The following is a 27,059-nucleotide window of genomic DNA, read 5'->3' on the forward strand; positions in this document are numbered from 1 at the left end:
AGGCAGCACCGAAACAGTAATAAAGTGAAAACACAACACAAAAAACCTGCACCAATTTAAAAACACAGAATATGTGTTAATAAATTATTTGACACCATAATGACAAAAATGCAATCAGTAGAACCAGATTTATGAGTTTTTAATGCTTACAGTGAAATATAACACCCACAAGATATAAGCATCAACCGCGGACATCGAGTCGTGAGAGACAGTGGTAGATTCAAATGGTATGGCCAGCCTCAATGGAGGGCGGCTCAGATACACAAAGTGGATTGGGCCCCGCCTCTGCTTACCTTTGGACTAAGAAGAAATGTCAAGAAAAAATGTCTGAGAAGGTCGTGTTCAGCGGGGCAAAGCAGACACAGCAGTGTCCAAGGGGGAAGCGGCATTGTCGGGGAGCCACTGGATGAAGTTGCAAGGAAGATTTCCACATTTGGACTTAGTGCTTTTTTTTGGAAGTTGAAAATCTCCTGTTGGATGAAGTCGCAGGCTGTAGCAGATGAGGGCTCCACAAGACCGGATCCCCCTTCAGCGAGGAAGTGCTGCACAGGACTTTCTGCGGGAAGAACAAAGTGGGAGGTCCAGCGAAGTCAGGCCGACTGACGATGTACCTTGAGCAGATCGGTAAGCAGTTAGGTCCCAATCTCGTATTGGTTCTCAGAGCACTTTTTGGCAGAAAAAGTCCAAAGTTTGGGATTTGGGATATCTCTGCAACTTTAGCACCACTCTACCAATGGTCCAGGACTGGAGGGGCACGACTTGGCTGGTCAGGACACACTCAAGCTAGGTCCAGGTGCGGGTCAAGATGGATGGAGCCTTTCCTATCCCTAAGGCTTTGATCAGAAGGCCAGCCATCCAGCCCTTGGAATCACTCGGGTAGTCTTGGGTTCAAGACGGAAGGCAGTATTCAAGCAGCAAGACAGCCCTCTGAGGACACTGGGCAGGCTTCTTGGTGTAGCATGATAGTCCTCTAAAGTACACAGCAGACAAAAGGCAGATAGACAGCAGGGCAGTCCTCTGAAAGTCCTTCTGCAGGTCCAGAGATAAACTGAAGAGTGTGTCCGAGGGTCCCATTTGTTATATCTGGTGCACCCCTTTGAAGTGGAAGAAACATCGGGAGCTTTCCCCTTACAGAAATGTCTGGAATTTCCTGCCTTCCTACCCTGGTCCCACTCTGTGTGCAGGGACATAAGGCCAGTGTGAAGTTATTTGTGTGCAAGATGAAGCAGTGTCTTTGAAGTGCAAGAGGGGCTGTGCACAGCTCTGCCCCCACCATCCTGCCAACATCCAGGCTCTCTATTGTGAGGTTTGCTAGGTGGAATACACAAAGGCCAACTGCCAACAAGACCTAGTCATGTGATCCAGGAAACAGGCTGCAGGCACCAAATGTAAGGACAAGAAAATGTCAACTTTTTAAAAGTGTCAATGTCAGAATTGTAACTTAAAATCTGACTTTACCATTAAAGATAATTTAAAATTACAATGTCCTAGACTCCAAACACGATTTTGCTCCCAAACAAAGTTGTCACTTATTAAATGTAATAATGTAACTCAATGTTATCCGATAGCAGAGTTAGGCCTCACAGTAGTGAAAAACAAATTTGTGAGTTTTTCACTACCAGGACATGTAAAACGTAAAAGTACATGTCCAAATTTTTAAATACAATGCACCGTGGGCGAAGGCTGGCTGGTGACAAAGATTACTACCTGACGTTACAGGTCCCAATTGCTTTGAATCTTTGGATAGGATACTACCCTGTTTGGCAGCACCTACCTGCTCCATGGCCCACATCATCTTCCTGGATGCCTTCTGCAGCCTTTGTTGAGGTCCTGAGGGGGTCCAGGATCTCAGCGGTTTTGTTCGCTCCAGCCCGCAGGCCTTTGCCGACCACGGTCGCTGGCGTGGTGCCTCCGCAGAGAGGAACCAAGATGACCTCCTCCTCCCCCTTCTGATCAGCCACCTCCGCTGCTTTCAACAGACATCTTATGCGGGCCCCCTCTTCCACAGCGGCAGCACCATCTGAAGGAGCATCTCCTGCTGGCACCAGGATGTATCAACCTCTACACATGTGGCTGCGGGGATCCAGTGTGGCCCGCAGCACCTCTTCTCCTGGAAACCGGCTTGGAGTGCGCCCTAGCACCTAACTTTGTCTGTGGTATAGGACATACTGTCCCAACCTGAGGGCCCAGAGCCTTACTTAAGTGTGTCTGCAGGCACTGAGATCTCCCAACACCCCCCTGCCTCGCCACTTTGTGCTGGAATTTACTCTCTGGTGCATCAGCCCTGGACACTGGCCTGGCATTGCAGGGCCCTTGCACCCACTGTAGGCCAACCGTCACACTTGTGCACCACCTGTGGGGGTGGACCCCTCAGCCTGACCTGCTTTCTGCTGTCTGCATACATCTACAACTGCCATGGTTTGTTCTTCTCTGATACTAAGACTGTGGGAAGATCTCTATCACCTGCCTGGACAATTGGGGTAGTTGATTTCTTACCCTGCTTATTTCTTGTTGCAGACTTCTTAGTCCCCCCACCTACCACAAGTCCTGCAGCTGTTGGGGGCTTGACATGCTGAGGCGGACCAGCAGCACCCCTTGGACTCTGGCATGCTAACTGTGACAGTTGCCCATGGCTTCCAGTAAGGCGACCCGTCAGATACTCTTCACTGAGATCAAAGCCCAGCACTTACCTCCATTGTCAGTGCTCTGGGGGGCCCAGAAGACCCAATGGATTGCATCCTACAGGAAATCATGGCAGTGAGCCACAGGATTGAAGCAATAGATGCCAAGATCACGGATCCCATCACTGACAAAAAGTCTATTAGGATGTAAATAGGGATGTTACAGGGGTGAATAGATGGCATTGACTGTCTTACCTCCCTGGAATCACAGGCAACACAATCAGATGCCTGGGACTTGGAACTTTTGCACTTATGTCATAAGTTCACAGACTTAGAAGACTGAAGCCGGAGGGACAATATACACTTTTTCGGCTTCCAGGAAAAGGGTGAGCGGAAAGGCGTGGGGCACTTCTTTGTGACTTGCTCCCTGCCTAATGAGATTCACATCACACAACTTCTGGAGATCCAACGTGCTCATCGCATCTGTGCCCGCAGACATGCCAACAGCGATAAACCCCACCCGATCATAGCAGGCTTTCTGGGACACCCCCAAAGTCAGGCAGATACTGGCAGTGGCCCGCAAACATGGACACTATGACCATGAAGGCCATGAAATTTGTATGGTTGCAGGTTTAACCAGAGAGACCAATGAAAAGCGTAGGCCTTCCCTGCTCTTCGACCTACAATGCATAAAATGGGACATTAAATGCAGATTGCTGTAACCAGTCCACATGTGGATCACCATGGATGGCAAGTTCAGAGTAATTCTACAGCTAGAGGACTTTCAAGTTTTTTGGACACTTTGCAAGACTCCACTATGGACGCAAGTCCCTCCTTACAAGATGGGAATACCCCCTCATTCAAGACCAATGGACAACCACCCTGCAGACTCTGCAGTCCGTATGGGCGGGTATTACAAATCCATGCAGAAATGTGAAGGACAAAGCTTTCAGGGCGGTAGTGGAACTTACACAAGACTCAGGAAGGGAAAAGTCCTGCTTGTCACTGAATCATTCAGGGACTCTGATGAGACTGGAGATGACCACCGCCTTCTCCCCGGCATCCTGAAGCACCAAACTGATGAGTACCCTTGGTTCTTTTTGTGACCTTTACCTCTGCTATAATATAGTCACGTCTCATATTCTGTTTTCTTTGAGAAATTTGTTGACTCACCTGCTCTACCACTATCTGCTGTTTTCTTTGCATCGTAAGCTGGTGTAGGCTCTTTGTATTTTGTATCAAATAGTGTTGATGCACACCCCACTTCGGGGCCTGCTGTTTCTCTCTTTATCCTTTTCCGACCAGCCCAGAGGGTCGCCCATCCCCCCTTCTCTGCTCTCGGCACCCCTCTGGGTGGCCAAATGCCGCCCTCCCCTCTCCATGATACCCAATGTGCCCTCCACTGATGGGTGCCCTTGGTCATAATCAATGTTTCCACCTCCACTCCCAACAACAGTGTAGACCCCCCCTCACAGAGGCCCCTCCCACGGACACCCATATACCAGTTCTGTCCCTTCTTCCTCCTCCTTTTTGTGAGGTAGCAGTACTTGCCTCAATTTATCTGGTTAGGCACTCAGGACGTTGGCACATGTCACTGTCTGATTAAAGCAATACTCCCCGCCTATCCTTCCTAGTTGAGCGGCACACAACCTCCCCACCAGCCCTTCACCCAGTAAACACTATCCCCTACCTCCGCTCCCCACCCGCTCTGATCAGCAGGCTGTTACTATCCCCTCCGTTATTCCCCCTGGCCCCTCAATTGCTATCCCTGGCCGACCCTCTATCTACCCCATCTTGGTGTTGAAGTCTATTACGGTCTTATCCTGGCTAGACTATAGTCTCACCTATTCTACAAAATGAAAAAAAAGTCCTTGCTTCCCTGAATTCTAAATACACAGACATAGCCTTGCTACAGGAAACCCATCTCACCTGTTCTGAGGTTGATGAACTCAAACGAGATTGGGTGGGCAAATTTATCAACAGCAGCCGCTCTCCCCAACAGTCCCGCTGACACTTACCCACACCACAAAAATGAGGAATGGCCATTTTGCTATGCAAATCCCTTTACTGTACTGTCCTCAGAACATGGATGGCTCCCAAAGGTAGGTATGGCTTTACCCCCATCAAGATCCTTGCCAAGCCTCTATGTGTCGGGTCGATCTATGCTCCAGTTGCAACACAATCAGATGCCTGGGACTTGGAACTTTTGCACTTATGTCATAAGTTCACAGACTTAGAAGACTGAAGCCGGAGGGACAATATACACTTTTTCGGCTTCCAGGAAAAGGGTGAGCGGAAAGGCGTGGGGCACTTCTTTGTGACTTGCTCCCTGCCTAATGAGATTCACATCACACAACTTCTGGAGATCCAACGTGCTCATCGCATCTGTGCCCGCAGACATGCCAACAGCGATAAACCCCACCCGATCATAGCAGGCTTTCTGGGACACCCCCAAAGTCAGGCAGATACTGGCAGTGGCCCGCAAACATGGACACTATGACCATGAAGGCCATGAAATTTGTATGGTTGCAGGTTTAACCAGAGAGACCAATGAAAAGCGTAGGCCTTCCCTGCTCTTCGACCTACAATGCATAAAATGGGACATTAAATGCAGATTGCTGTAACCAGTCCACATGTGGATCACCATGGATGGCAAGTTCAGAGTAATTCTAGAGCTAGAGGACTTTCAAGTTTTTTGGACACTTTGCAAGACTCCACTATGGACGCAAGTCCCTCCTTACAAGATGGGAATACCCCCTCATTCAAGACCAATGGACAACCACCCTGCAGACTCTGCAGTCCGTATGAGCGGGTATTACAAATCCATGCAGAAATGTGAAGGACAAAGCTTTCAGGGCGGTAGTGGAACTTACACAAGACTCAGGAAGGGAAAAGTCCTGCTTGTCACTGAATCATTCAGGGACTCTGATGAGACTGGAGATGACCACCGCCTTCTCCCCGGCATCCTGCAGCACCAAACTGATGAGTACCCTTGGTTCTTTTTGTGACCTTTACCTCTGCTATAATATAGTCACGTCTCATATTCTGTTTTCTTTGAGAAATTTGTTGACTCACCTGCTCTACCACTATCTGCTGTTTTCTTTGCATCGTAAGCTGGTGTAGGCTCTTTGTATTTTGTATCAAATAGTGTTGATGCACACCCCACTTCGGGGCCTGCTGTTTCTCTCTTTATCCTTTTCCGACCAGCCCAGAGGGTCGCCCATCCCCCCTTCTCTGCTCTCGCCACCCCTCTGGGTGGCCTAATGCCGCCCTCCCCTCTCCATGATACCCAATGTGCCCTCCACTGATGGGTGCCCTTGGTCATAATCAATGTTTCCACCTCCACTCCCAACAACAGTGTAGACCCCCCCTCACAGAGGCCCCTCCCACGGACACCCATATACCAGTTCTGTCCCTTCTTCCTCCTCCTTTTTGTGAGGTAGCAGTACTTGCCTCAATTTATCTGGTTAGGCACTCAGGACATTGGCACATGTCACTGTCTGATTAAAGCAATACTCCCCGCCTATCCTTCCTAGTTGAGCGGCACACAACCTCCCCACCAGCCCTTCACCCAGTAAACACTATCCCCTACCTCCGCTCCCCACCCGCTCTGATCAGCAGGCTGTTACTATCCCCTCCGTTATTCCCCCTGGCCCCTCAATTGCTATCCCTGGCCGACCCTCTATCTACCCCATCTTGGTGTTGAAGTCTATTACGGTCTTATCCTGGCTAGACTATAGTCTCACCTATTCTACAAAATGAAAAAAAAGTCCTTGCTTCCCTGAATTCTAAATACACAGACATAGCCTTGCTACAGGAAACCCATCTCACCTGTTCTGAGGTTGATGAACTCAAACGAGATTGGGTGGGCAAATTTATCAACAGCAGCCGCTCTACCCAACAGTCCCGCTGACACTTACCCACACCACAAAAATGAGGAATGGCCATTTTGCTATGCAAATCCCTTTACTGTACTGTCCTCAGAACATGGATGGCTCCCAAAGGTAGGTATGGCTTTACCCCCATCAAGATCCTTGCCAAGCCTCTATGTGTCGGGTCGATCTATGCTCCAGTTGCGAATGAAGCAACATTCCTCCTTCATCTCAACTGCATCCTTACAGAATTAGTTACTCCACCTATCCATCTAGGGAGGGACAGGAACGTGGCCCCAGACGCTGTCCTGGGCTGCACTGGCTCAGTAGATAGGGCCACCAATGCGGAAGGAGCTATCATCTGGGACATACAGGGGGAGCATGGCATCCTCAACAACTGGCACCTTCTTTACCCAAATAACAAGTTGTACACTTACCTTTCATTTGTACAAGGCACCAAGTCCAGATTGGACTATTTTCTCATCTCCAAATCCCTGATGACAATGCTGCTGGATGCTCAAATATCTGGTTTGGATTGCATAACAAGGGAAAATCTAGAACCTCTCCTAGAATGGACGGAGACGTATTTTGCCAAGAAGACATACCTTAATCTCATCTCTGGGGCGGGTGCAGCCTGTCAAAATGGTAACCCTCCCTAGATTCACATATGTCTTAGGCATGCTCCCATTTTTGTTCCTGATTTTGCTCCGATTCATTGACAGGGCCATCAAGGGGATCATCTGGGGATCTGCCAAACTGCGCCGGGTAATGTCCAAACTAGTCAACCAAAGAAAATGTGTCAGCTTAGGGCTTCCATTGATTGAGCACTACTTCTTACCACTCCACCTCACGCAACTCGTCTTTATGCAACAAGGGATAATAGAACCCCCCTTTTTTGGGTCTTGATAGAGAGGAACATATTGCAGAGCCCACCTGGCCTTCACCTGCCTTACATGTACGGCATACTTCCAGCGAATTCTACCAACCCCATGATCCAGGCTATGGCTCAGGCCTGGAAATGTTACCATACCCTACTCTTGATTGACACCCACTTGCATTAGGGTGCCTCCCTTTGAGGGAATGCTAGCATCCGCATCTGGGGAGCTCTGTCTTACTGGCCTATTTGGCAGCAGACAGGCATTGGTACTTTATCCCAGATTCTCAATCATGGATCCCTCAATTTCTTTGAGCCCTGAGGCAGGAGTTCTGCCTCCCCCTCAATCAGCAACAGAGATATCGCCTACTCTGCCTCTTCAGCAGTTTGGGCACGTCACCGTGGGCCTTTGCACCCTTCCCCATTGTTACCCATCTCCACCTTTGGGGCCGATACAGCGGAGTGGTGTCGCATCTATGATATGGCATACGTACTCACTGCCCCAATCACAGCACCTGCAGGCTCTGTGGCAGACAACACTGCACATTGATTTTGATGATGAGGACTGGCCCGAAGTACTTAAATACTTGAATTGTGGGGCGAGGGAGTCTGTCTTTTTAAAACAGTGGAGGTTTAGTACTGGATCCCCTCCAAATTAGAACGTGCTGGCCTGCAGCACCACTCATGATGCTGGCACTGCTACCTCTCAGGCTGTGACATGATACACATTTTATAATCTGGACCTCCAAGGCCTATGGACTGCAGTAACAATGACACTTCGCAGAACCCTGCCACTCCCATCCCCACTGCCTCGTCATGTAGTACTCCTATATGACACGACAGACATTTCCAAGCTCACTTTTGAGGTCTTGGCATCATCGAGTAAAGATCTCCGGCAAAGAGCCCCCCTGCGGGGGGTGCCCATCAGACATTGCAGCGCCAGGCTGACGAGGAGCAATTCCGATTATGAAGCATGACACCCATTGGGGTGTGTGAGGATTCTTGCTCCTAGAATTAGGACTTCTCCCTACTACTTCCTCTCTGGAACAGTGTATTCTTTTGTTAAAGTGCATTGAATAAGGGAGGCTATACACTGGACCATTATTCCTCCCCATCCCTTCATTTGTTGATCCACGACAGACATTTCCCCAATGACTCACCATGAGCACCAATCTTTTTGCCATGGCATTGACCGCAGTCAGGCTGTGCATTCTAAAGCACTGGAGCTCTACCCACACATGCGGAGTGGTTAACCAAAATGTTCAAAACTGCTTCCTACAGGAGGCTCATTTACACGCTGGCTGACAAACTGGATACTTATCTGCAGGAGACTATCAACTCACGACATTGCCCTGGACAGGTGGACCTTCTTTGACCCCAGCCCACATTTGAGACTGCCTCCACACCTAACTGGACACTTTAGGTCCTGGGATCTCCAATCCTTAATCCACAAACTGGACAACTGCACACAGCCTGTGGAATCCCTCTGGCTCCGTCTCTCTTCACACATCCACATGCCTGAGGGGACAACCACCGCCACCCATTCTCCTCCCCCCTCTGTTCGCTGTTTTCTTCTCCCCCACCCTTTTTCTCCCACCCCGTTTGTCTTCGCCCACCCAGTAGCCACCTGTTTGTCGCTTAATGGATGTAGCAGGACTAACCGCTACTGCCCTTGGTAACTTCACTGATGTTGCTACGGTTGTATTTTACAATACCTCACAGCATTGTTCTGCTGACCCTTTAATATGTACTTTGTGTTTTTTACTTTGATAATCAAAATAATGAATTAAAAAGATACAAGCACCCTGTCCTATGAGCTGTTTAGGGCCTACCCTAGGAGTGACATGTGTATTAAAGAGGGTGTTTTAGGATTGGCAAAATATTTATTTTGTGATGTCGACATGGCAGTTTAAAACCTGCTCATAGGCTGCAATGTCCTGAGGCAAGTTTTAAGTGGTTACTTAAGTGAGTAGTACAATAAGTGCTGCAGGGCCACTAGCAACATTTATTCGACTTTACTAGGGACTTATAATTAAATGAAATATGTCAATCAGGTGTAAGCCAATCTTACCATGTTTTAGGGAGTGAGCACGCTAGCACTGGTTAGCAGTGGTGAAGTGCACAAAGTCCAAGGCCAACAAAAACGAATTCAGCAAAACAGGAGGGGAGTATGCAAATTGTTTGGGGGAAGACCAGCCTACGTCTGACAGGTCTAACACTGCTCAACTCTACAAAGCATCTACACAACGCCAAACCACAAAACTTCCTTCCTCCTCTACTCAATGACACATCACATCTATACCACATTCTGCTCCGCTACCACAGCAAGACATTGTGCACACCGCACAGCAAGACCCCAAGCTCATAACTCCACACTAACAACCACAACTCCAACTACATCACACTACGGGCCTGATTTAGAGATTGGCGGAGGGGTTGCTCCATCACAAATGTGACGGATATCCCATCCGCTGTATTACATAGTTCCATAAGCTTTAATTGAATTGTAATTCGTATATCCATCATGTTTGTGACAGAGTAAACCCCCGCCATCAAACTCTAAATCAGGCCCCAAATGACAACGTACTACATGATAAAATACGACATATATTGCACTGCAATTCACAACTGCAGTCCCCCACGCTGAGTACCTGTACCACACATCAGCCCAGCATGGGCGCAGAGAACTGGCCCTAGACATGGGCTGCCACTGATCAGGATCCTCCTAAAGGAGGTGAACCTGGCAGAATGGTGAAGAGGAAACATCTGCTTGTGTCACACTCGCTAGCGCTCCCTGTGGGGTCACTAGGTAAGATGAGAACTAGGGCCGTGCTGTATCCTGAAGCAACAGCAACCTTAGTTCCTCATCAATCAGGGCCATCTGCTCACTTCATGCACACATCCATCAGATGGGATTTCTCCTGGTCTCTGGTTCCCTGAGAGGCAGTAACTTCAGTGCATAAATTCCAGGCAGAGTGTAAAGGAACCACACAGGAAGCTGTGATTGCTCCCTCTGGAGCAGGCATTATCACAAAGCAGGTTGCTCTGCACTATGAGCTATTGCACATCATCCAAGCTTGCGTGGCCTACTGGGGGATCCAGCAGTGATGTTTTCTCACTATTTCTGTTTTTTTTTCATTTTTGTACAGCATGAACTCGACCCGAAGGTACTGGAGCGCTTTACACGAGCACCAGTTACATTACACAAGGATACATTTATTTTTGGTAGGCACAGGGAGATTAAGGGCCTCCTTACAACATTGGCGGGCGGGTAACCGCTCCCGCGGTGCCCATTTGGACATCCCCGCTGGGCCGGCGGGGATGTGGGCCGCAACATGAGAGCCGGCTCCAAATGGAGCCGGCGGTGTTGCGGCCGTGCGACGGGTGCAGTTGCACCCGTCGCGCTTTTCACTGTCTGCACAGCAGACATTGAAAAGCAGCATGGGGCCCCCAGGGGCCCCATGACTCCCCATACCGGCAGCCTTTTCCTGGCGGTTCAGACCGCCAGAAAAAGGCTGGCGGTCGGGGAGTCGTAATCCCCTGGGCAGCGCTGCAAGCAGCGCTGCCCTGGCGGATTACATCCGCCGGGGCCATTGTGGCGGTAAACCGCCAGCCCCGGCGGTGTGACCGCGGCGCTACCGCCGCAGTCATAATACGCCGGGAGGCACTGCCAGCCTGTTGGCGGTGCTCCCGTCATTTTGGCCCTGCGGTTGTAATACCGCCAGGGTCATAATGACCACCTAAGTGATTTGCCCAGAATCACAGGATCTTGAGCCGACACTGAGACTTGAATCTGGTTCCCAGCTTCAAAGTCGGCAGCCCTTGCTGTTAGGCCACATTCTCTCTCCTCTTCCTCTACAGTTTGGCGCCAATGTTGTTGGTGTGAGGTTTAGGAGACAACCTTTTGTAGGACTAGGTTAAATTTCTATTATAACTTCAGGGCCTGCACAGGGACAAGTGCTTGATGGCAAATTGTTTTTCCCGGACCATTGTTATTTATTGTAGCAGCCTAAAAGTTTATTTTTTTAAAGTAATGCAATATACAGCTAACAGGTGCATGGTACATAAGCATCCATCGGTGTATGAAGGAACATGTGATGGAGATGGTGGACTGGGTGGACGGTGGATAGTTAACACAGACAAGACTGCAGAAGTGAATATATCGTATATAAATATCCACAATGCAGCCAGAACTGGTGTGAAAGTGATGTTGATGTGTGGATGACAATTAGGGTTCTTCTGCATAAGCCTCATGATAGGTAATCAGGCAGCTAGAGCACGTCATTTGACAGAAAGAGACCTCCAGTGAAGGGGTCCCAATAAACAGGACCACAAATGAAAGTTGCACATGGAGGTTTGAGAGAAGCCAAAAGAATATGACCGCAAAGACGTATGTACTCAGAAATTGAGGACAGTTAGTGGGGTGAGGAGCCATTTATGGTTTTGAAGACCACCATCAATAACTTGCAGAAAGCTCTGTTCTCAGCTGACAACCAGATGGCCTTGTCGGGGTACAAGTGTGTTTGGGAACATTTCAAAGAGTGGTGGTGGCAATGTTGAGTACCTTCTCTAATGGTACAGAAAAGGTACCAGAGGTGGGTGAGACCCACATCCATAAGACAAATACTGCTGTCCACACCATTTTCTAGTGCTTTGGCTCTCTCATGTGTTAAATCACAACAGCTGCAGGTGTTTGAAAAATCCCTGGGAATAGTTTGAGACCTAATTGGCTGAGTTTTCGTCAGTGAGTTTTATCAGGTATTATCTGCTGAAACTCAATCCTGATAAAGTAGTTATGTTAGACACAATTATGAAATAAATAGATATCTTGTGTGCCAGTTTCCTTATACTGCATACACGTGTCCAGTTAAATTAATTTATTGGCCTCACTTACACCCAGAATATATCTTGCCCTTATAGCAATACGAAATGGGGATGATGATGGAATGGGTCAACAAGATGGGAGCCTTATGTTCTTAACCCTGCTACAACAAGGGCTCTGATTCCGTTTGGAAGAGCTAGATTTGTCTGAGTTGGAGGTGTATGTATGTGTTTCTCAGGTGGCTAGGTAGGGAGTTCCAAAGTTTGGCATGTTGCTTGTAGATATCTGCTTGAGCTATGCCCATGGATTTAGAAGTGGATTGTAGATCTTGAGCAGGCAGGCACCTAAAACTCCAGCTGAATACATCTGCATACCAGGGAAAGGCTGAAGTGGGTATATTCCTGTAATTACATTATAAGAAGAGAGAAAGGGCATGGAAAAGGGAAATCTTTAAACTCTGGGGCATATTTACAAGCCGCTAGCACCACCTTGTGCCGCCCTAGCGTAAATATTTTTGTACGCTAAAGCGGCGTTAAGGAGACCTTTCTCCTGCGCTGTATTTACAAAGTGGCGCAATGCTTGCACTGTGCCACTTTGTAAACCCTTGCACCACATTATGCCTGAGCCAGGCGTAATGTACGCATGGAGGGCGTTCCGAGGCAGGGAGGTTCGAAAAAAAGGCGCCATTTTTTCCCATCATTTTTAACGCTTACTCAAAGCAGGCATTAAAATGACGCACCCGTTTTAATCAATGGGCCTCTCTGTGCTTTGCTGCACTAGCGTCAGAATTTTCGACACTAGTACAGCAAAGCGCCACAATAGCATCCAAAACTCTGATGCTACTATCCTGTAAATATGGTGCAGCCATGGTGTCGTTATGTGGAGCAGGGGCGACGCAAGAAAATTTGGGCATCGGGGGCCAACATACTCTGCACTGAGGCACAAGATGGCGAATGAGCATCTATTCTGACATTAAAAATCTTGTGATGGTAAGGTCATGCACAGCTGAGGCAATTCTATACTGTGGTATTTATTAAGGGCCAACCTAGATAAAAGGCAGAAAAGCCCTGTACAGGGTCCAAAGCAAAGACACCGTCAACCTGTGATTGGAAAAGTATCTGCTAGCGAAAGTGGACTGTTACTGTGGCATGATGGAGCATTCTTTAAAGGGATGTGTCTTCAGCTCTTTATATATAGGTTGGTGCAGGACTGGTAAGGACACAGGAACGTAGATCCAGATCATAGGGCCCTAGATGGAGAAGGTCTGTTGCCTTGTTTTAACTTTTTTTGCGCTTCTTTGCCTCCAATCTGATGGAATCCTGGTTGCAAGATTGTGCTAAACAATGAAATGCCCCATGAGCATCCATTATGTTCATAAGGGCTGCATAATGGAACTGCTCGTGTACAGCTGGCCCTCAACGGGGCCTTAACGCACTGTGCGTTGGGCCATGCGATCCCGCATGTGCGTCCATTCTGACGTCAAGGACTGCGTGATGCGGCTGCGCATACACAGCTGAACCTTGCTGAAGCAATAACGTGCTATGTGCTCCGCTGATCCGGCTGCTTCTAAAAGAACTACACCTGGAAGACAGGATTACACATCTGTATGCTTCACCACTCATCAACACCCTCCCCCCCCAACCACAGATTCACTCTGCTGCTGCATAAAGTTTAGGGAAGATGCTAACTGCGGTTGTGCTTTATACTGATGCAGAAACCACTTAAGTGTCCTCATAAAATGAGGGCATCTGCTCACTTTCTTCTCATTCCCACCAGATGAAGTTCTTCCCTGTCTCTGGCTCCCCAGTGCAGTGCATAAATCCTAGGCACAGTGAATAAAAGACAAGAGCATCATACTGTGTCTCTGGGGTGGGCCTCCTGTAACAGAAAGCAGATTGCTCAAAACTAAATGTTAATCCATCCTGCCTGAGATTGTGTGGTCTAGATGGAGAGCCAGCACTGATGTTTTATCACTTTCTCTTTATTTACCTCTTCCTCTGAAGTCTTCTTCTGCAGGTCAGTGAGGCTTGTTCGTGTCAACCAGCCTCACTGTTTCCCTGAATGTTAAAACATGAAACCTGTTGAAAATTCTTAAATCCAGCCCAACTCATTGCCGATAGCAGAACTCTAGGGCATATTTACAAGATCCGTGCACTGTCATAGCGTCACTTTTTGTGACGCTCCGGCGGCGCAAGCTGCAGAACCATATCTTTGTGTGGCTTTTCATGGCCTCATAGATATGGAGTAAGGCAAGGCAGCGCAAGTTGATACTTTGCCTTACTCTGCGTCAGGGGGGCACTCCACGGGCGTTGTGGTGGGTTTTCCCACGCAACACCCATGAATTTTGACGTATTCCCAGATTTACAAGGACTTTTAAACCTGGGAACGTGTCAAAATCTTACGTCCCCAGGCCGGGCGTTGAGAGGAGGAATAGCTTTATTTCTCCTTGTTTTGTCCTCTTTCTACCTGTGCTGCAGAACGCAGCACACATAGAAAGAGAAAAGCGCCTTGATGGATTGTTTCTGTGCAGGAAGGTGTCCCTACCTGCAGCAAAACAATCCTGCATGCAACAGAGGCACCCATGCACCACGTTGCAAGGGTGTCTGCTTTGGCGCTGGACAGCCAATTCGGCGCCAGCGCAGGGGAAAAGGACAGGAATGCAGCGTATGTCATAAATACGGTGCATTCCTGCCCTTTCCCTGTGGCGCAGGGTGGCGCAGCTAGGTAACTTTCTGGTCTGCCCTGCACCACCCTAGTTTAAGTACTATTATAACTCAGGTTGCAGCATAGGGACAAGTGACTTATGGCTGAATTATGTAAATGTAGACATCTCTGTATGTAGCTAAAGTTCTTTGCTTGTGCAAGTTACATCTTTCACTTCTCAGTTTTCTGGCCTACATTTGTATAGCCTGCATCTCTAGGTGCAATGTCTTTGGTCATGCCATTTAACCACCACTCCCATCCAACACAATTGCGATCGGGTAAAAGTAAAAACATGTCTTAAACATGTATGTAATAATCCTCAATCAAAAACATGTTCCAATGAAGTTACACAGCAGCACAGCATGGCCCATGTCAACTATCCTTCATCAGGCACTTGTTTTATGCCAGCACAGCACAGTTCACCTAACTGACAAACTGAGTTCATAAAGGGGGGAAAGGAGCCACCTGTGCAAGCGCATATTTCAATTTTTTCCCCAAGGAAACCATATTTTCCTATGGAGAAAGCTCTTGCCCTGCTCCCCAATCACATGTGGGGGTGATCCATTTCCCTTCTCATCCTGAACAGGGATTTATCCAGCCCTGCACTGGAGTAAGGGCTAGATGTACGAAAATGCAATTTTGCATTTCTTAAAGAGCAACTTTATATAAATCCCTACTTACAAAATGCAAAACGCAATATACTAAGATACCGTTATAAATCGCTATTAAGAAATCCTATTGCATTTGAGTCAATGGGACGATTTTGCATTTCCTAAATAGCGATTTCTTATTAGGAATTCACTATTTAGGAAATGCAAAACCATGGATGGCAAAGGGCAAAAGGCCCCTCCTTGGTGCTCCCCCAAAATAGGGGTGCACCTGTAGAGCACAGATATGCCTAAGGGGCATGTGTGTGCTCTATTGCAATTTTAAAAAGCACATTGGGGTGCTTTTTTGGAATTGCACCCGGTTACCATCAACTTCAAGTCGATGGTAATTGCATCTCCTAAATGCCCATGTTGCATTTAGGAAATGCATGGTAAATCAGAATAGAAATCACAAATAGGAAATCTACAAATATGAATATACAAATATTAATTTGTATTTATTTATATTTTAACTATTTTAAATCATTTAGTTTAATTTTAACATTATTTCCTTGGGGTTTTATTTTAAATGCCTACCTCAATTATTTTCTATGGGAGGGTGTTGCAGAAACAGTGGAAGACCATATGTAATGCAGGGCTTACTAGTGTTTCTTTTTAGTTTTAGTAGTAATTTACACTCAGAAATTATGAGTACCAAAAAGTTGTACACATACTCAAAAGTGTAAGTTACCTCTGTGAATCAGGCCCTCAGTGTGTATTTCTCTATAACATTTTGGCAAGAGGAGAACGAACTGCACGTTCTACATCCTGATGCAGAAGCCACATTATACTCCTTAAGAAATGGAGACATTTGCTCATTTAGTACCCACATCCATTAATGACATCTGCTCATTTCTTACTCACATCCATCAGATGAGGGGGCATATATACAAGAAAGTGGCGCATCATAGATGATGCGCCACTTTTCTTGCGACCCCTAACGACACCTTGTGTGCACCGTATTTGCAATATGGCACCCGTGGCGCATGTTTGGCCAATAGTATCAAAAATGTTAATGCTACTGTGGCGCTTTGGTGTATTAGCACCAAAAATTATGGTGCTAATCCACCAAAGTCAAGGGAGGCCAACTGAATACAAAGAAAGCATCACTTTAATGTCCGCCTAAGGCAGGCGTTAACAATCACGCTATTAGTGGCGCAGTGACATCTTGTGAATTTCAATGCATCATTTTTCTTGGCCTCCTAATGGGGGAATGCCCCCTTGCATACATTATGCCTCATGCCTGCATAATGTGGTGCAAGGGGTTACAAAGTGGTGCAATGAGTCAGGTTGATCGCAAATAAATGTTTTCCATACAACTTCAGCGAGTGTGAGCAGTAAAGGTTTAGCACTGTTTTTGTATTTAACTTTTCCTCGACTGTTCTAAGATATGTTGGTGCCAATACTGTTGTGTCAGGGAGCCTTATTTTAAGGTCACCCATCCTCAATCGGTCCCTAGTTGTTCCAGCATCAAAGGGTTTGTCCTGTTACAGATTCCCAAATCCAGCCACATACTGTGGAAATTGGTTAAATTATTATTCAAAGTATGGCAAGCGCTTGATCGTAGAATTATTTATATATATATATATATATATATATATATATATATATATATATATATATATATATATATATATATCAACTTTTGTGCAGGTGAATATTTTTGCATTGTCCTTATTTTTGAAGGGTACATTTTTGAGTCTTTGTTTTGCAGCCAACATGTACATAGCATATATTTTTACATGCTACCTTTTTCACCAATTCAACAAATAATTTTGCAAGAAACAGAAAACAGTAAAAGAAATGGTAAATGTGTGAACATTCTCCCATACACCTTCTTTAAAACATGCATTAATCCCACTTAAAAAAAAAGGTTTCTGTGATACAGCAGTGTGGGGATGATGAGCCGAGACAAGTGAAAGAGAACGGAAAATGGCATCATGTATGTCCTTTACCATTTTTCTAAATTCTCCTGGAGAACTCAAGTGGTCAAAATGGAAGAAAGTTTTCACAGATTAACCAAGAGTATGACAAACTTGTAGGCAGAAAGGAAAATCCCATTACTTGGGTATTGTTTGGGCTTGAAGGTCATGAACTGGACAATTTACCAAAATTTGACCGCCGAAGAATCAAATTGACCAAGTTAATATGAAGGCCGCACAAAGGGATCAGATATCCATCACTTACTCAAAGTATTTACAGCATGACAATAATTTGACTTTTTTTGGCAGGAGGGTACAAAAAGGAGTAGGTTACTAAACCAAGGACAGTAGCATCTACTTATACATTTGAAGGGACTGTGGTGGAAAGGATAAGCGATCAATTCATGCTATGAATAGTGAAATTAAGGCTTGAATTATGGTTAAAGGAAGGCGTCATTTTGAGTAAACACAGTTTAATGTGTGTTAAAGTGATAAAGAAAGATAACTGGCAAGCCGAAGAAGTACAAGAAGCAAAATACAAGCGAAAAAGTCCAAAACAAAGGAAGGACAAAGTACTAAGTTTAACAGAACATGCTATATGTGTGGTCACTTGATTAACAACAACGACTAGTATACCTAAAAAGCACTATGCAAGGCATGTGGTAGGAAGATATTCGATGCAAAGCTGTGCATCCAGAAATGTACAAAGGAGTTAATGAAATAAAAGAGGATAGTGAAGAAATAGTACTACAGGTAGTAGGAAAGGCCTTGCAGAAATTTACCAACCCATGGGGCTTGTAATCCTGCCCTAATTGAATCACAATCTTAATGCAATTCTTTAGCGGATTATTTTTATTAGAAAACTAACCTTACCTATGCCAATTTTTCAAAGACCACAAACCTAGACTACCTGGGCTCCTTTCCACTTTCTTCACATCATACAAACCCTGTGGGATTAACCAATTTCTCGCCATTCTCTTTCTCTAGGAATTTGCTAAGAGCCTCAAGAAAGTAAAATCAGGCTCGCTCACAGACGCTTGCCCTCCTAGAAGAATGGCTCTGCTTGCTGAATCGTTATCACCTGCCATGTGCTTCTTATTCAATCTATCACCTCCTACTCAGATTTCCCCTCTGAAGTGGAAGGAAGCGCCAGTAAGGTCCATTAAAAAAAGGCCCGTCTCCCACCAGCCGACTTATCTAACTACAGGCCTTTTTTGCTTCTCCCTTCGCTCAGTAAAGTCTTGGAAGGACTCATAAACAACCAACCGACTTCCTATCTTGAGGAAAGGAGTATTCTAGACCGTTCGCAATCAGGCTTTCGTTCGGCACATAGTACAGAAGCTGCCTTAGTGGTAGTAACTGACTGTATCAGACTAGCCATTGATGCCAACACTCCAGCAACGCCGCCTTTGATACGGTGTCCCATTCTAGGTTACTACAGAGACTTCAGGGCTGTGGCATCAAAGGGATGGCCCTACAATGGCTCCAGGACTCCTTAAGTAATAGATCACAAATTATCTCTCTTGGCCCGTTTAAATCATTATCCAAACAGATTTGACGAAGGTGTACCACAAGGCTCTTCCTTAAGCCCTACGCTTTTTAATATCTACGTCGCCCCAAAAATTGTTAGAACGTTTGGGTTGGAGATCCATTCTTATGCAGACAGTACACAGCTGGTGATTTCCTTTAACAAAGATCCTATTATCACCACACTGGGCATTATATCCAGCATGAAAAAAAGCCCTACCCAGATGTTTCTTAACTGCCTTCAATTGAATGCAGCAAAAACTGAGATAATGCCATTTGGTAAAGCCCAACAGCTTTGGGCTGATGACTGGTGGTCAGTTGATCTGGGCCCTGTGCCTCCCCAAACAGGTGGTGAAAAACCTTGGTGTTCGATTGGACCATCAGCTTACTATGAAAGAGCAGGGTTAAACTATGACAGGTAAGTGTTTTTGCACCCTTTGTATGTTAAAGAAACCCCTTCCATTTTTACCATCATCATCTAGAAAAACCTTAATACAAGGGCTAATAAGTAGTCGATTGGAGTACTGCAACGCCTTGCTAGCTTCTGCTAATGACAGCCTACCACCACCAGGCTTATCTGCAATAAAGCACCGGCATGGCCTCCTCACCTCTTCTCAAATCGTTACACTGGCTACAGATTAGGAAACAAATCAGCTTTAATGTTCGCTGTCTTACCCATAAAGCCCTCATTGGACTAGGCCCCTCCTACTTTGCTCAGAAGCTTATACCTTACTGCCCGGCCAGACTCTTGAGATCCAGCGACAAAGCGCTACTCACAATTTCTCGAATAAAGAAATCTAAAGCAGGAGGTAGAGCCTTCTCCCATCTGGCCCCTGTCTACTGGAACAAACTGCCACACGAAATCCGTACTTGTTCTGACCATCTCTCCTTCAGAAAGATGCTTAAGACCACACTGTTTTAAGGTTTGCTGATCCTCCCGCTTGCCTACTAGTGCCGAGATACCCCCTCGGGTGATTTGTGCGCAATAACAACTAAAGTTAACATAACATAAGACAACATGACATAGGAAAGAGAAAATATGACCCTCTTGAGAAGGTAGAAGTTCATGAAGCGGAGATGCTGTTCGATTCAGGGGCTAAACTGATGATAATAACAAAAGATAGTATCAAAAAAGCATTGGTGGAATAGAATACAACAGTAGGTATATATACTTCAGGAAAGCTATACATTTCAGTTCACTGTAACTACATAAACAGGTCGTTTCATCAAAGAGTCTTGAGCCTAACGCTGGATCGAAATTTAAAATCCTCCAATGATATGGAAAAGTAGGTTGTAGATTGAAGTCAATTGTAACAACAATATTGGAGAACTTGAAGATACGTTTCGTGACATATTTAGTAAGGCGTTAGAGTGCCTCATATGATAGGTCCACAAAATAAGACTTAAAAGAGATGTCAGCAGAAACTGAGCAAGGTCGAGGTATTATTCAGCTCTCGCCTAGATGCAACTAGGTAAAACTGCATGAGGGTTCCACAAATCTCCCAGCCTTTATAACTCATTGGGAAGTATTCCGATTTTTCCAACATGTGATGGAAAACATTTTGGAAATTATACACGATGCCAAGTTCCTTAGAGAAGATGTTTTGGTTTACGGAGGAAGTGCAAAAGAGCATGATCAAAGAATAAGAAAAGTACTTGAAAGAGTAGAACTACGCGGCTCCACACTGAAAGTAGAGAAATTCAAATTTAGAAAGAAGCAGATACATTATCTAGGGCGTAGACTGACAGGAGAAGGAATACGACTAGGGGAAGAAATGATGAGAACAATATAAGAAATGCCAGTGCAAAAACAGAAGGACAAGTCAGGTAATTTTTAAGGATGGAAGGATTCTGTAATAAATTAATTACTGTTAGAAATGGAGTTTCTGGTTGGCTAGGGCAGGCATGTCAGCCAGGCAAAAACCACCATGCTAGTCAAAGCGAGTATGTTACACACCCAAGATAACCCCTGCTCACCTCCTTGGTAACTTTGGCCAGAACAGTCAGGCTTATTCCAGAGGCAATGTGTAAAGCTTTTGCACAACACACACACAAGTGACCCAATAAATACACCACAAAAAAAGAGACTTTACACAGCATTATATAAAAATATAAAGTATATTCTGCATCCATCTCAGACAAAAACATTATAGATCAGTAATTGCTTTGCCCACTAGGTAATTGCTACAAACAGTACAGTTTGTGCAATAAGAGACAAAAGGTTTCTAGGTTATGCATGTCACCAAAATAATATTCCACAATATACCATCACTCTATATGCACCATATTTATCCTGACAGTGCAAAGCAAAACAAAACAATATATTGCTGTGAACACTGGGAAGTCCAATTGCAGCAGGCACTGAACAAAACTCATACCTCCTCACATTTATCCCTACTGATATGGAGCACAACATCTCCCAGTAGGACCCCGAAATGCAGCCCTTTCTGCACGTCTATGGCGGGCTATATGAAGAGGTCCCACGTAGGTCCAAGAGGCTCCAGAATGTTTAATATGCCAGTTCAGTTAGGTTTCAAGAAAAATAAACACCATACAAATATTCCACTCTTCCTTTGAGGATCGTTGCGCTTTGCACCCCGACCCATAAGAGGAATCACCCTTAATTGCGGGGGTACATCAGCGTGAGTGATATAATATTTCAGGCGAGCCCCTGGGTCGGTGAGTGAAGGTCTTGTGTTGTGCTTCCCTACCTGTGAGGCACAAGTGGTGCATAGCTGGTGCACAGAGACAAGTGTGGACAGCAGTCTCGCAAGTCCTGGTTCAGAGGCTCAGTCTCCTCTGAGCCTCGGCGGAGGGGACCCGATTTCCAGCCAGGTGCACGATGGGGATACCTCGCAGCCAGAGGAGCAAGCAGCTGGAGTCGGGCTTGGGAGGTTGCAATCTTCCTTGGCGGTTACGGCGCCTCCTTCGGAACGCTGATTCCACAGCAGGATTGGGGGCAATTCCTCTCCTGAAACCCCTGGGGGTGAGGCCAGTGCGTCTTCATTGGCTACCCGCCCCCGCCCGCTGGCTGACAGTGACAAAGTTCCTCCATACTCCTTCCATCTCTCCTTCTGGAATTCCTCCATTGCCCAGCGACTTTCTCCGTGAAGGAAAAGATAAAGCGGGAGAGGTGCAGTCTTCAGTGGGGTCGTGCCACACTTTGACCTCGCGGGAGGATTAGAAGATAAATTCAAAGAAAAGTGCTGTTCATGCACTGTGTCAGGGGGCCAAGTTGTATAAAAAGAAAAATGCGTTCACCATGCGCTAGATAAAAATGGAGGAGCACTCACCATTCAGAGAATGAGTAATAGGAAAATGCCTTCCCGCGTTTTAAGTCTTTACACAGAGGGTTGCTCCTCATGTCTTAGGGACAACATAAAGCGATTGTCAAGCACTAGTGGCCAGGGAGCAGGAAAATAGAGCCCTCTCCACACTGGGCTCCGTGGGAGGTACTAAAGGGGGCACATAAAAGGGGCAGGCAGGCGAGCACACAACATGTGGTTCCAGTGGTGGTTCCTCCTAAAGCACCACAGAACCTTGGCAGTTTAGAGGCAGGGAACTGGCTGGCAGCAGAGCAACATACAGAAAAACAATCCAGATTAGTCCTTTGGACTACCCAGCAGACAGCAAGCAGCACAGCAACAATAGAAGAGCAGTCCAGATGAGTCCCTTTGTGCACTCCAGCAGTCCCTCTGGCAGAGGTTCCGTCCCAGTTCCAAAGGTACTCCCCAAAAATCAGGAGGCTACAGCCCCTATACTTATACTCCAAATGCTCAGCTTCTAGAAGGTGGGAGAAGGTTCCAGCCAGATCTGACCAGTTCCATGAATGTCACTTCTCCTCTGCCCTGGCTCCAGATGTAAGTAGGGGGTAAACAAGCCCTTTGTGTGAGAACAGGACACAGCCTATTCAGGTGTAAAGTGTGCCCCATCTCCCTCTCTCCCAGCCCAGGCAGACCATCAGTATGCAGATGTAGCTCTGTCACACCTAACCCTCCCTGATGGGTGGCTGTCTGGGGAGTATGCACAAAGTTGAGCTGCCACCCTGCCCTGGACATGGATTGGAGTCATGCTGAAAAGCACTAGAGTTATAAGCACCGAGAAATGCCCACTTTCTAAAAGTGGCATTTCTATAAAAGTAATGTAAAATCCACCTACCCCAGTAAGCAGGACTTCTCACTACCATTTCAGACATACTAAACATAGCCATGCTACTCCTTATAGATCAGAGGATACCACTTAGACATATGTAAAGGCATTTCTAATGCTATCCTAAGAGAGGAGCAACCCTCACAGTAGTGAGAAACTAAATAAACTGCTGGCCACTACTAGGACATGTAGTACATAAAGACACATGCCCTCTCTTTTGCGTACACAACACCCTGTCTAGAGGACTATCAAGGGCCTATCTTAGGGGTGACTTATGTGTAGCAAAAAAAGGAGTTGACGAAAATGTGGCGCAAGGAGAAGCTAGGGGCTCTTAAATCAGCCCCTGAATTTGTTAGAAAGTTAGAACTCAGAAAGTCCACTTATGTTAATCTGTTCAGCCCGTTTTGAGAAATGAATGTTTAAAGAGGGCCCACCCCCAGTTAAAATACCAACAAAAATTTGGGTTGTGATTATGTGGTACTCCTGCTGAACCCAGAATGGCACTCCCATAAGGAACAATAGTACTCCCGCAGGTGCCACTGTACAAGCTTCAATCCATGGTATTCTGGTACTGTGCAAGCTTCCCAGAGTAAGCATGCACTGTACAGCAATACCATGCCATGGAATGTTGTCTTCACTGCAGGGGGACCGCAGTACCCGAAGAAGATAAAAATGAAAGCAGAAGAAAATGTGTATTGAATGTCCATGGTGGTTGGGTGTCCTCCAGAGGATGGGTGAAGGACCCTGCACCCAACCTCCTGCAGGGCACAGCGGGCTGTTAGCCACCCACAGTGGAGTTGGGACTTTGTGTGTGGCTAAACCCCTCTACGCATGGTCAATGACTATGCGGTAGAGGGGGTAGGGTGCAGGGCTCTTTATAGATACTCTGCATGTGTGATTAACACAACTGTAATGACACAATTGCTTAACAAAGACATTAACATGGACATCGAGATAAAATAATTTGACACATCTCATCTGCAACTTTCTGCTTCTGGACTTTTTCAGAGATTTGCTTTTAGTTGGACAATGTCCAATCTACTTCATGGTGTGTATCCTTAAATGAAAGGGCATGCTTGGCAATGTGTCTAGTAGAGTTGCTGTACTTGGTGACGTGGGTGGAGATGTAGTATCAGAAAATGGTAATCAAGACAGAACTTTAGCAATAAAAATAAAACAGTACCTGCACTGATGGACGCCAGCCTGATAGAGTCGACGCTTCGCGCAAATGGCTCGTAAGGTGAACTTTGCAAGACATTCATTCCTGTAAGAAAAATAACACAATCAAAAATTAATGGCTGATTTGTAAGGACATGCTGTAACTTTAGCATTCAATGAATAGCTCAATGACGTATTCAGAAAGACAACTGACTAAACCCCTGTTAGGTCTGTCAGTTCCCTCATTGTCCATTCCATATTGATGTAAAAGTTGCAAATTGCATATTGATGTGACCTGCACCTAAGAATGTAATTTACTTATTGTTGAATTTTGTTAAGTGCTAACACCTGCCATGCACCACCTGAATATCATCCATTGGCGGTGCCTCAATTCCTATGAGTTCAAGGCTAGGGGTGTTCGAAACTCACATAATTTGCTTCCACATAAATATGCCAAATTTCAGCAAAATTATGTGAAATTATGAGAAATGGAAATCTGTCATTTCTTCCTATATTTCAGAGAAAAATGCACCTCGTGTCAAAGTCTGATGCAAAAACACTTTTTGTGCTGAACAATTGTCCAAAAAACAAAAATACTGAAAACGACTGCCACTCACATTCTTTTCTTTCAGTGAGTTGCACATTTGCAGCAAATGTTTACCAAGAATAGTGTGTAATTATGCATAGTGGGCTACTTTCAGGAATCTCACATAACAAATGTGACGCAAAATTCCTGAAATTATGTGAATTACGCTGACGTAATTTAAATTTGTCCTACGTCTAATCCCATAAAAAGAGTTGTTATTCATTCTGGAAGGGGGAGTGGTGTATGAGAACTTGGAATAAATGATAATAGGAAATAAGATTCAGCAGTTTTCTACACTGAACTCCTCATTATTTGTTTTCATTTTTAGCCAGATCTTCAGCCAGATATTGCGACAGCTTTCAGCAAGCAAAATGTCTGGGTGCAAAACTGCAGACCTGTGGTGTTCCCACACCACTTGTGATTCAATCACTCCTGTTACCAGCTCATTCTAGAATAGTGTGTTGTTTGTAATGAGATCTTAAGTCGGCTTCACAAAGACATGTTAAATTCAGCAAAGAGGCTGACAAAGTTTTTACTTGTCTGTTTTTAGCTTGATCTTACCACTGGTGTGGCAGGGAATTGGCTGTCACCCTTGACTTCACAATGTTAAGCTATATGTGACCATAACGAAAACATAATGGGGGTCATTACAACCCTGGCGGTCAAAAACCGCCAGGGCTCTTTCGGCGATTGCACCGCTAACAGGCTGGCGGTGCAATCCTGGGTATTTTGACCGCCGCGGTCGCTGCTTGCAGTGCTGCCCAAGGGATTACGAGTCCCCGACCGCCAGCCTTTTAGGAAAAGGCTGGCGGTACGGGGAGTCGCGGGGCCCCTGGGGGCCCCTGCACTGCCCATGCCACTGGCATGGGCAGTGCAGGGGCCCCCTGACAGGACCCCATGCAGCTTTTCACTGTCTGCTATGCAGCTTTTCACTGTCTGCTATGCAGACAGTGAAAAGCGTGACGGGTGCAACTGCACCCGTCGCACGGCCGCAACACCGCCGGCTCCAATTGGAGCCGGCTCCTGTGTTGCGGCCGAGATCCCCGCTGGGCCGGCGGGCGGAAACCAGGTTTCCCCCCGCCGGCCCAGCGGGGATCTCATAATGACCGCAGCGGGAGTGCGGGTGCATTGGCGGCCGCCCGGCGGTCAGATCTTGGCGGGCGGCTGAGGCCGCCCGCCAAGGTCATAATGAGGGCCAATGTGTGGATTAATGCCATTTCTTTTCTATTTCCCCATTCTATTTTTGAAACCAGTTTGTCCTGTTTTTGCTCTTTTACCTTTCAACCTGAGGTCTTTTAGTTTGAGTCCTTTTTGCATTGATTTAGGTATGGTAGGAGAATACCGGATTGCCCATAGCTAATTTAGTTAGATGATTTTGATTTGAACTAACGTGTAAAAGTTTTGACCCAAAGGTATACCAGGTCATGTTGTAATGTTGACTGTAGGTCTTCACGCATGCCTTTGGCTTCAACAATGGCATAAGATTACTGAGAAAGAGGTTGCATTAGCATTTCCATGCTATGGAACACATAATTTGAGAGCAAGTTTTACACTAGATGAAACCGCCTCCTGAACCTGTACAATTTGAAGTGCTAAATACTTGGGAACACATAGCTCATCAGAGACAGAAAGATAAATATGAAGAAAGAGTCACAAAGGTGATGCAGACTTGTGCAGATGATAGAATGGATAATCAACAGAAAGCTTGGACAGTAGGCATAATTGAAGGAACTAGATTATGTCCTGCCCTAGCTGGTGAAAAAGAGGGAAAGATTAAATCAAAGGAAAAGAAAAAGAAAGAAGAGACAACAGACACCAAGCATAGAGATGGGATTTATGAGAGCCATTCAGACAATGATTTTATAAGTGAACAGTTGATGAATCACCCACCACCATATAATACTGTCCAGACAGGAAAGGCAATTGAGACATCAAGAAATGAGACTTTTGACATACCTACCACACCGGTAGAACAAAATTCTAATCAAACAGGACAGAGTTTAGGATGACAATTCACAAAAAACAAATAATTCAATTACTCCAGGTGCATAAACAGTTCCTGTGACAATAGGTCCTGTAGTTCCATGGTATGGTCCGGGGTAACAGGAAAAAATACACACAATTTGACTGTTCCAAATGTTCCTTTACTAAGGAATGCTCAAAGCAAAGACAGTTCAG

General features: G+C 45.9%; 1 protein-coding gene across 1 annotated transcript in view; it reads right to left on the bottom strand.

Annotated features, from left to right (window-relative positions):
• The window catches only part of GFRA4 (GDNF family receptor alpha 4), a 532,351-nt gene that overhangs the window by 96,312 nt on the left and 408,980 nt on the right, over positions 1 to 27,059 (bottom strand). The window contains exon 3 of the mRNA XM_069205076.1: positions 24,321 to 24,401. Coding sequence (XP_069061177.1) covers positions 24,321 to 24,401 — 81 coding nt within the window. The remainder of the gene's footprint in view (positions 1 to 24,320; positions 24,402 to 27,059) is intronic.

This window comes from Pleurodeles waltl, chromosome 1_2 (assembly GCF_031143425.1).
Source record: "Pleurodeles waltl isolate 20211129_DDA chromosome 1_2, aPleWal1.hap1.20221129, whole genome shotgun sequence".
In the NCBI taxonomy this organism is placed as follows: Eukaryota; Metazoa; Chordata; class Amphibia; order Caudata; family Salamandridae; genus Pleurodeles; species Pleurodeles waltl.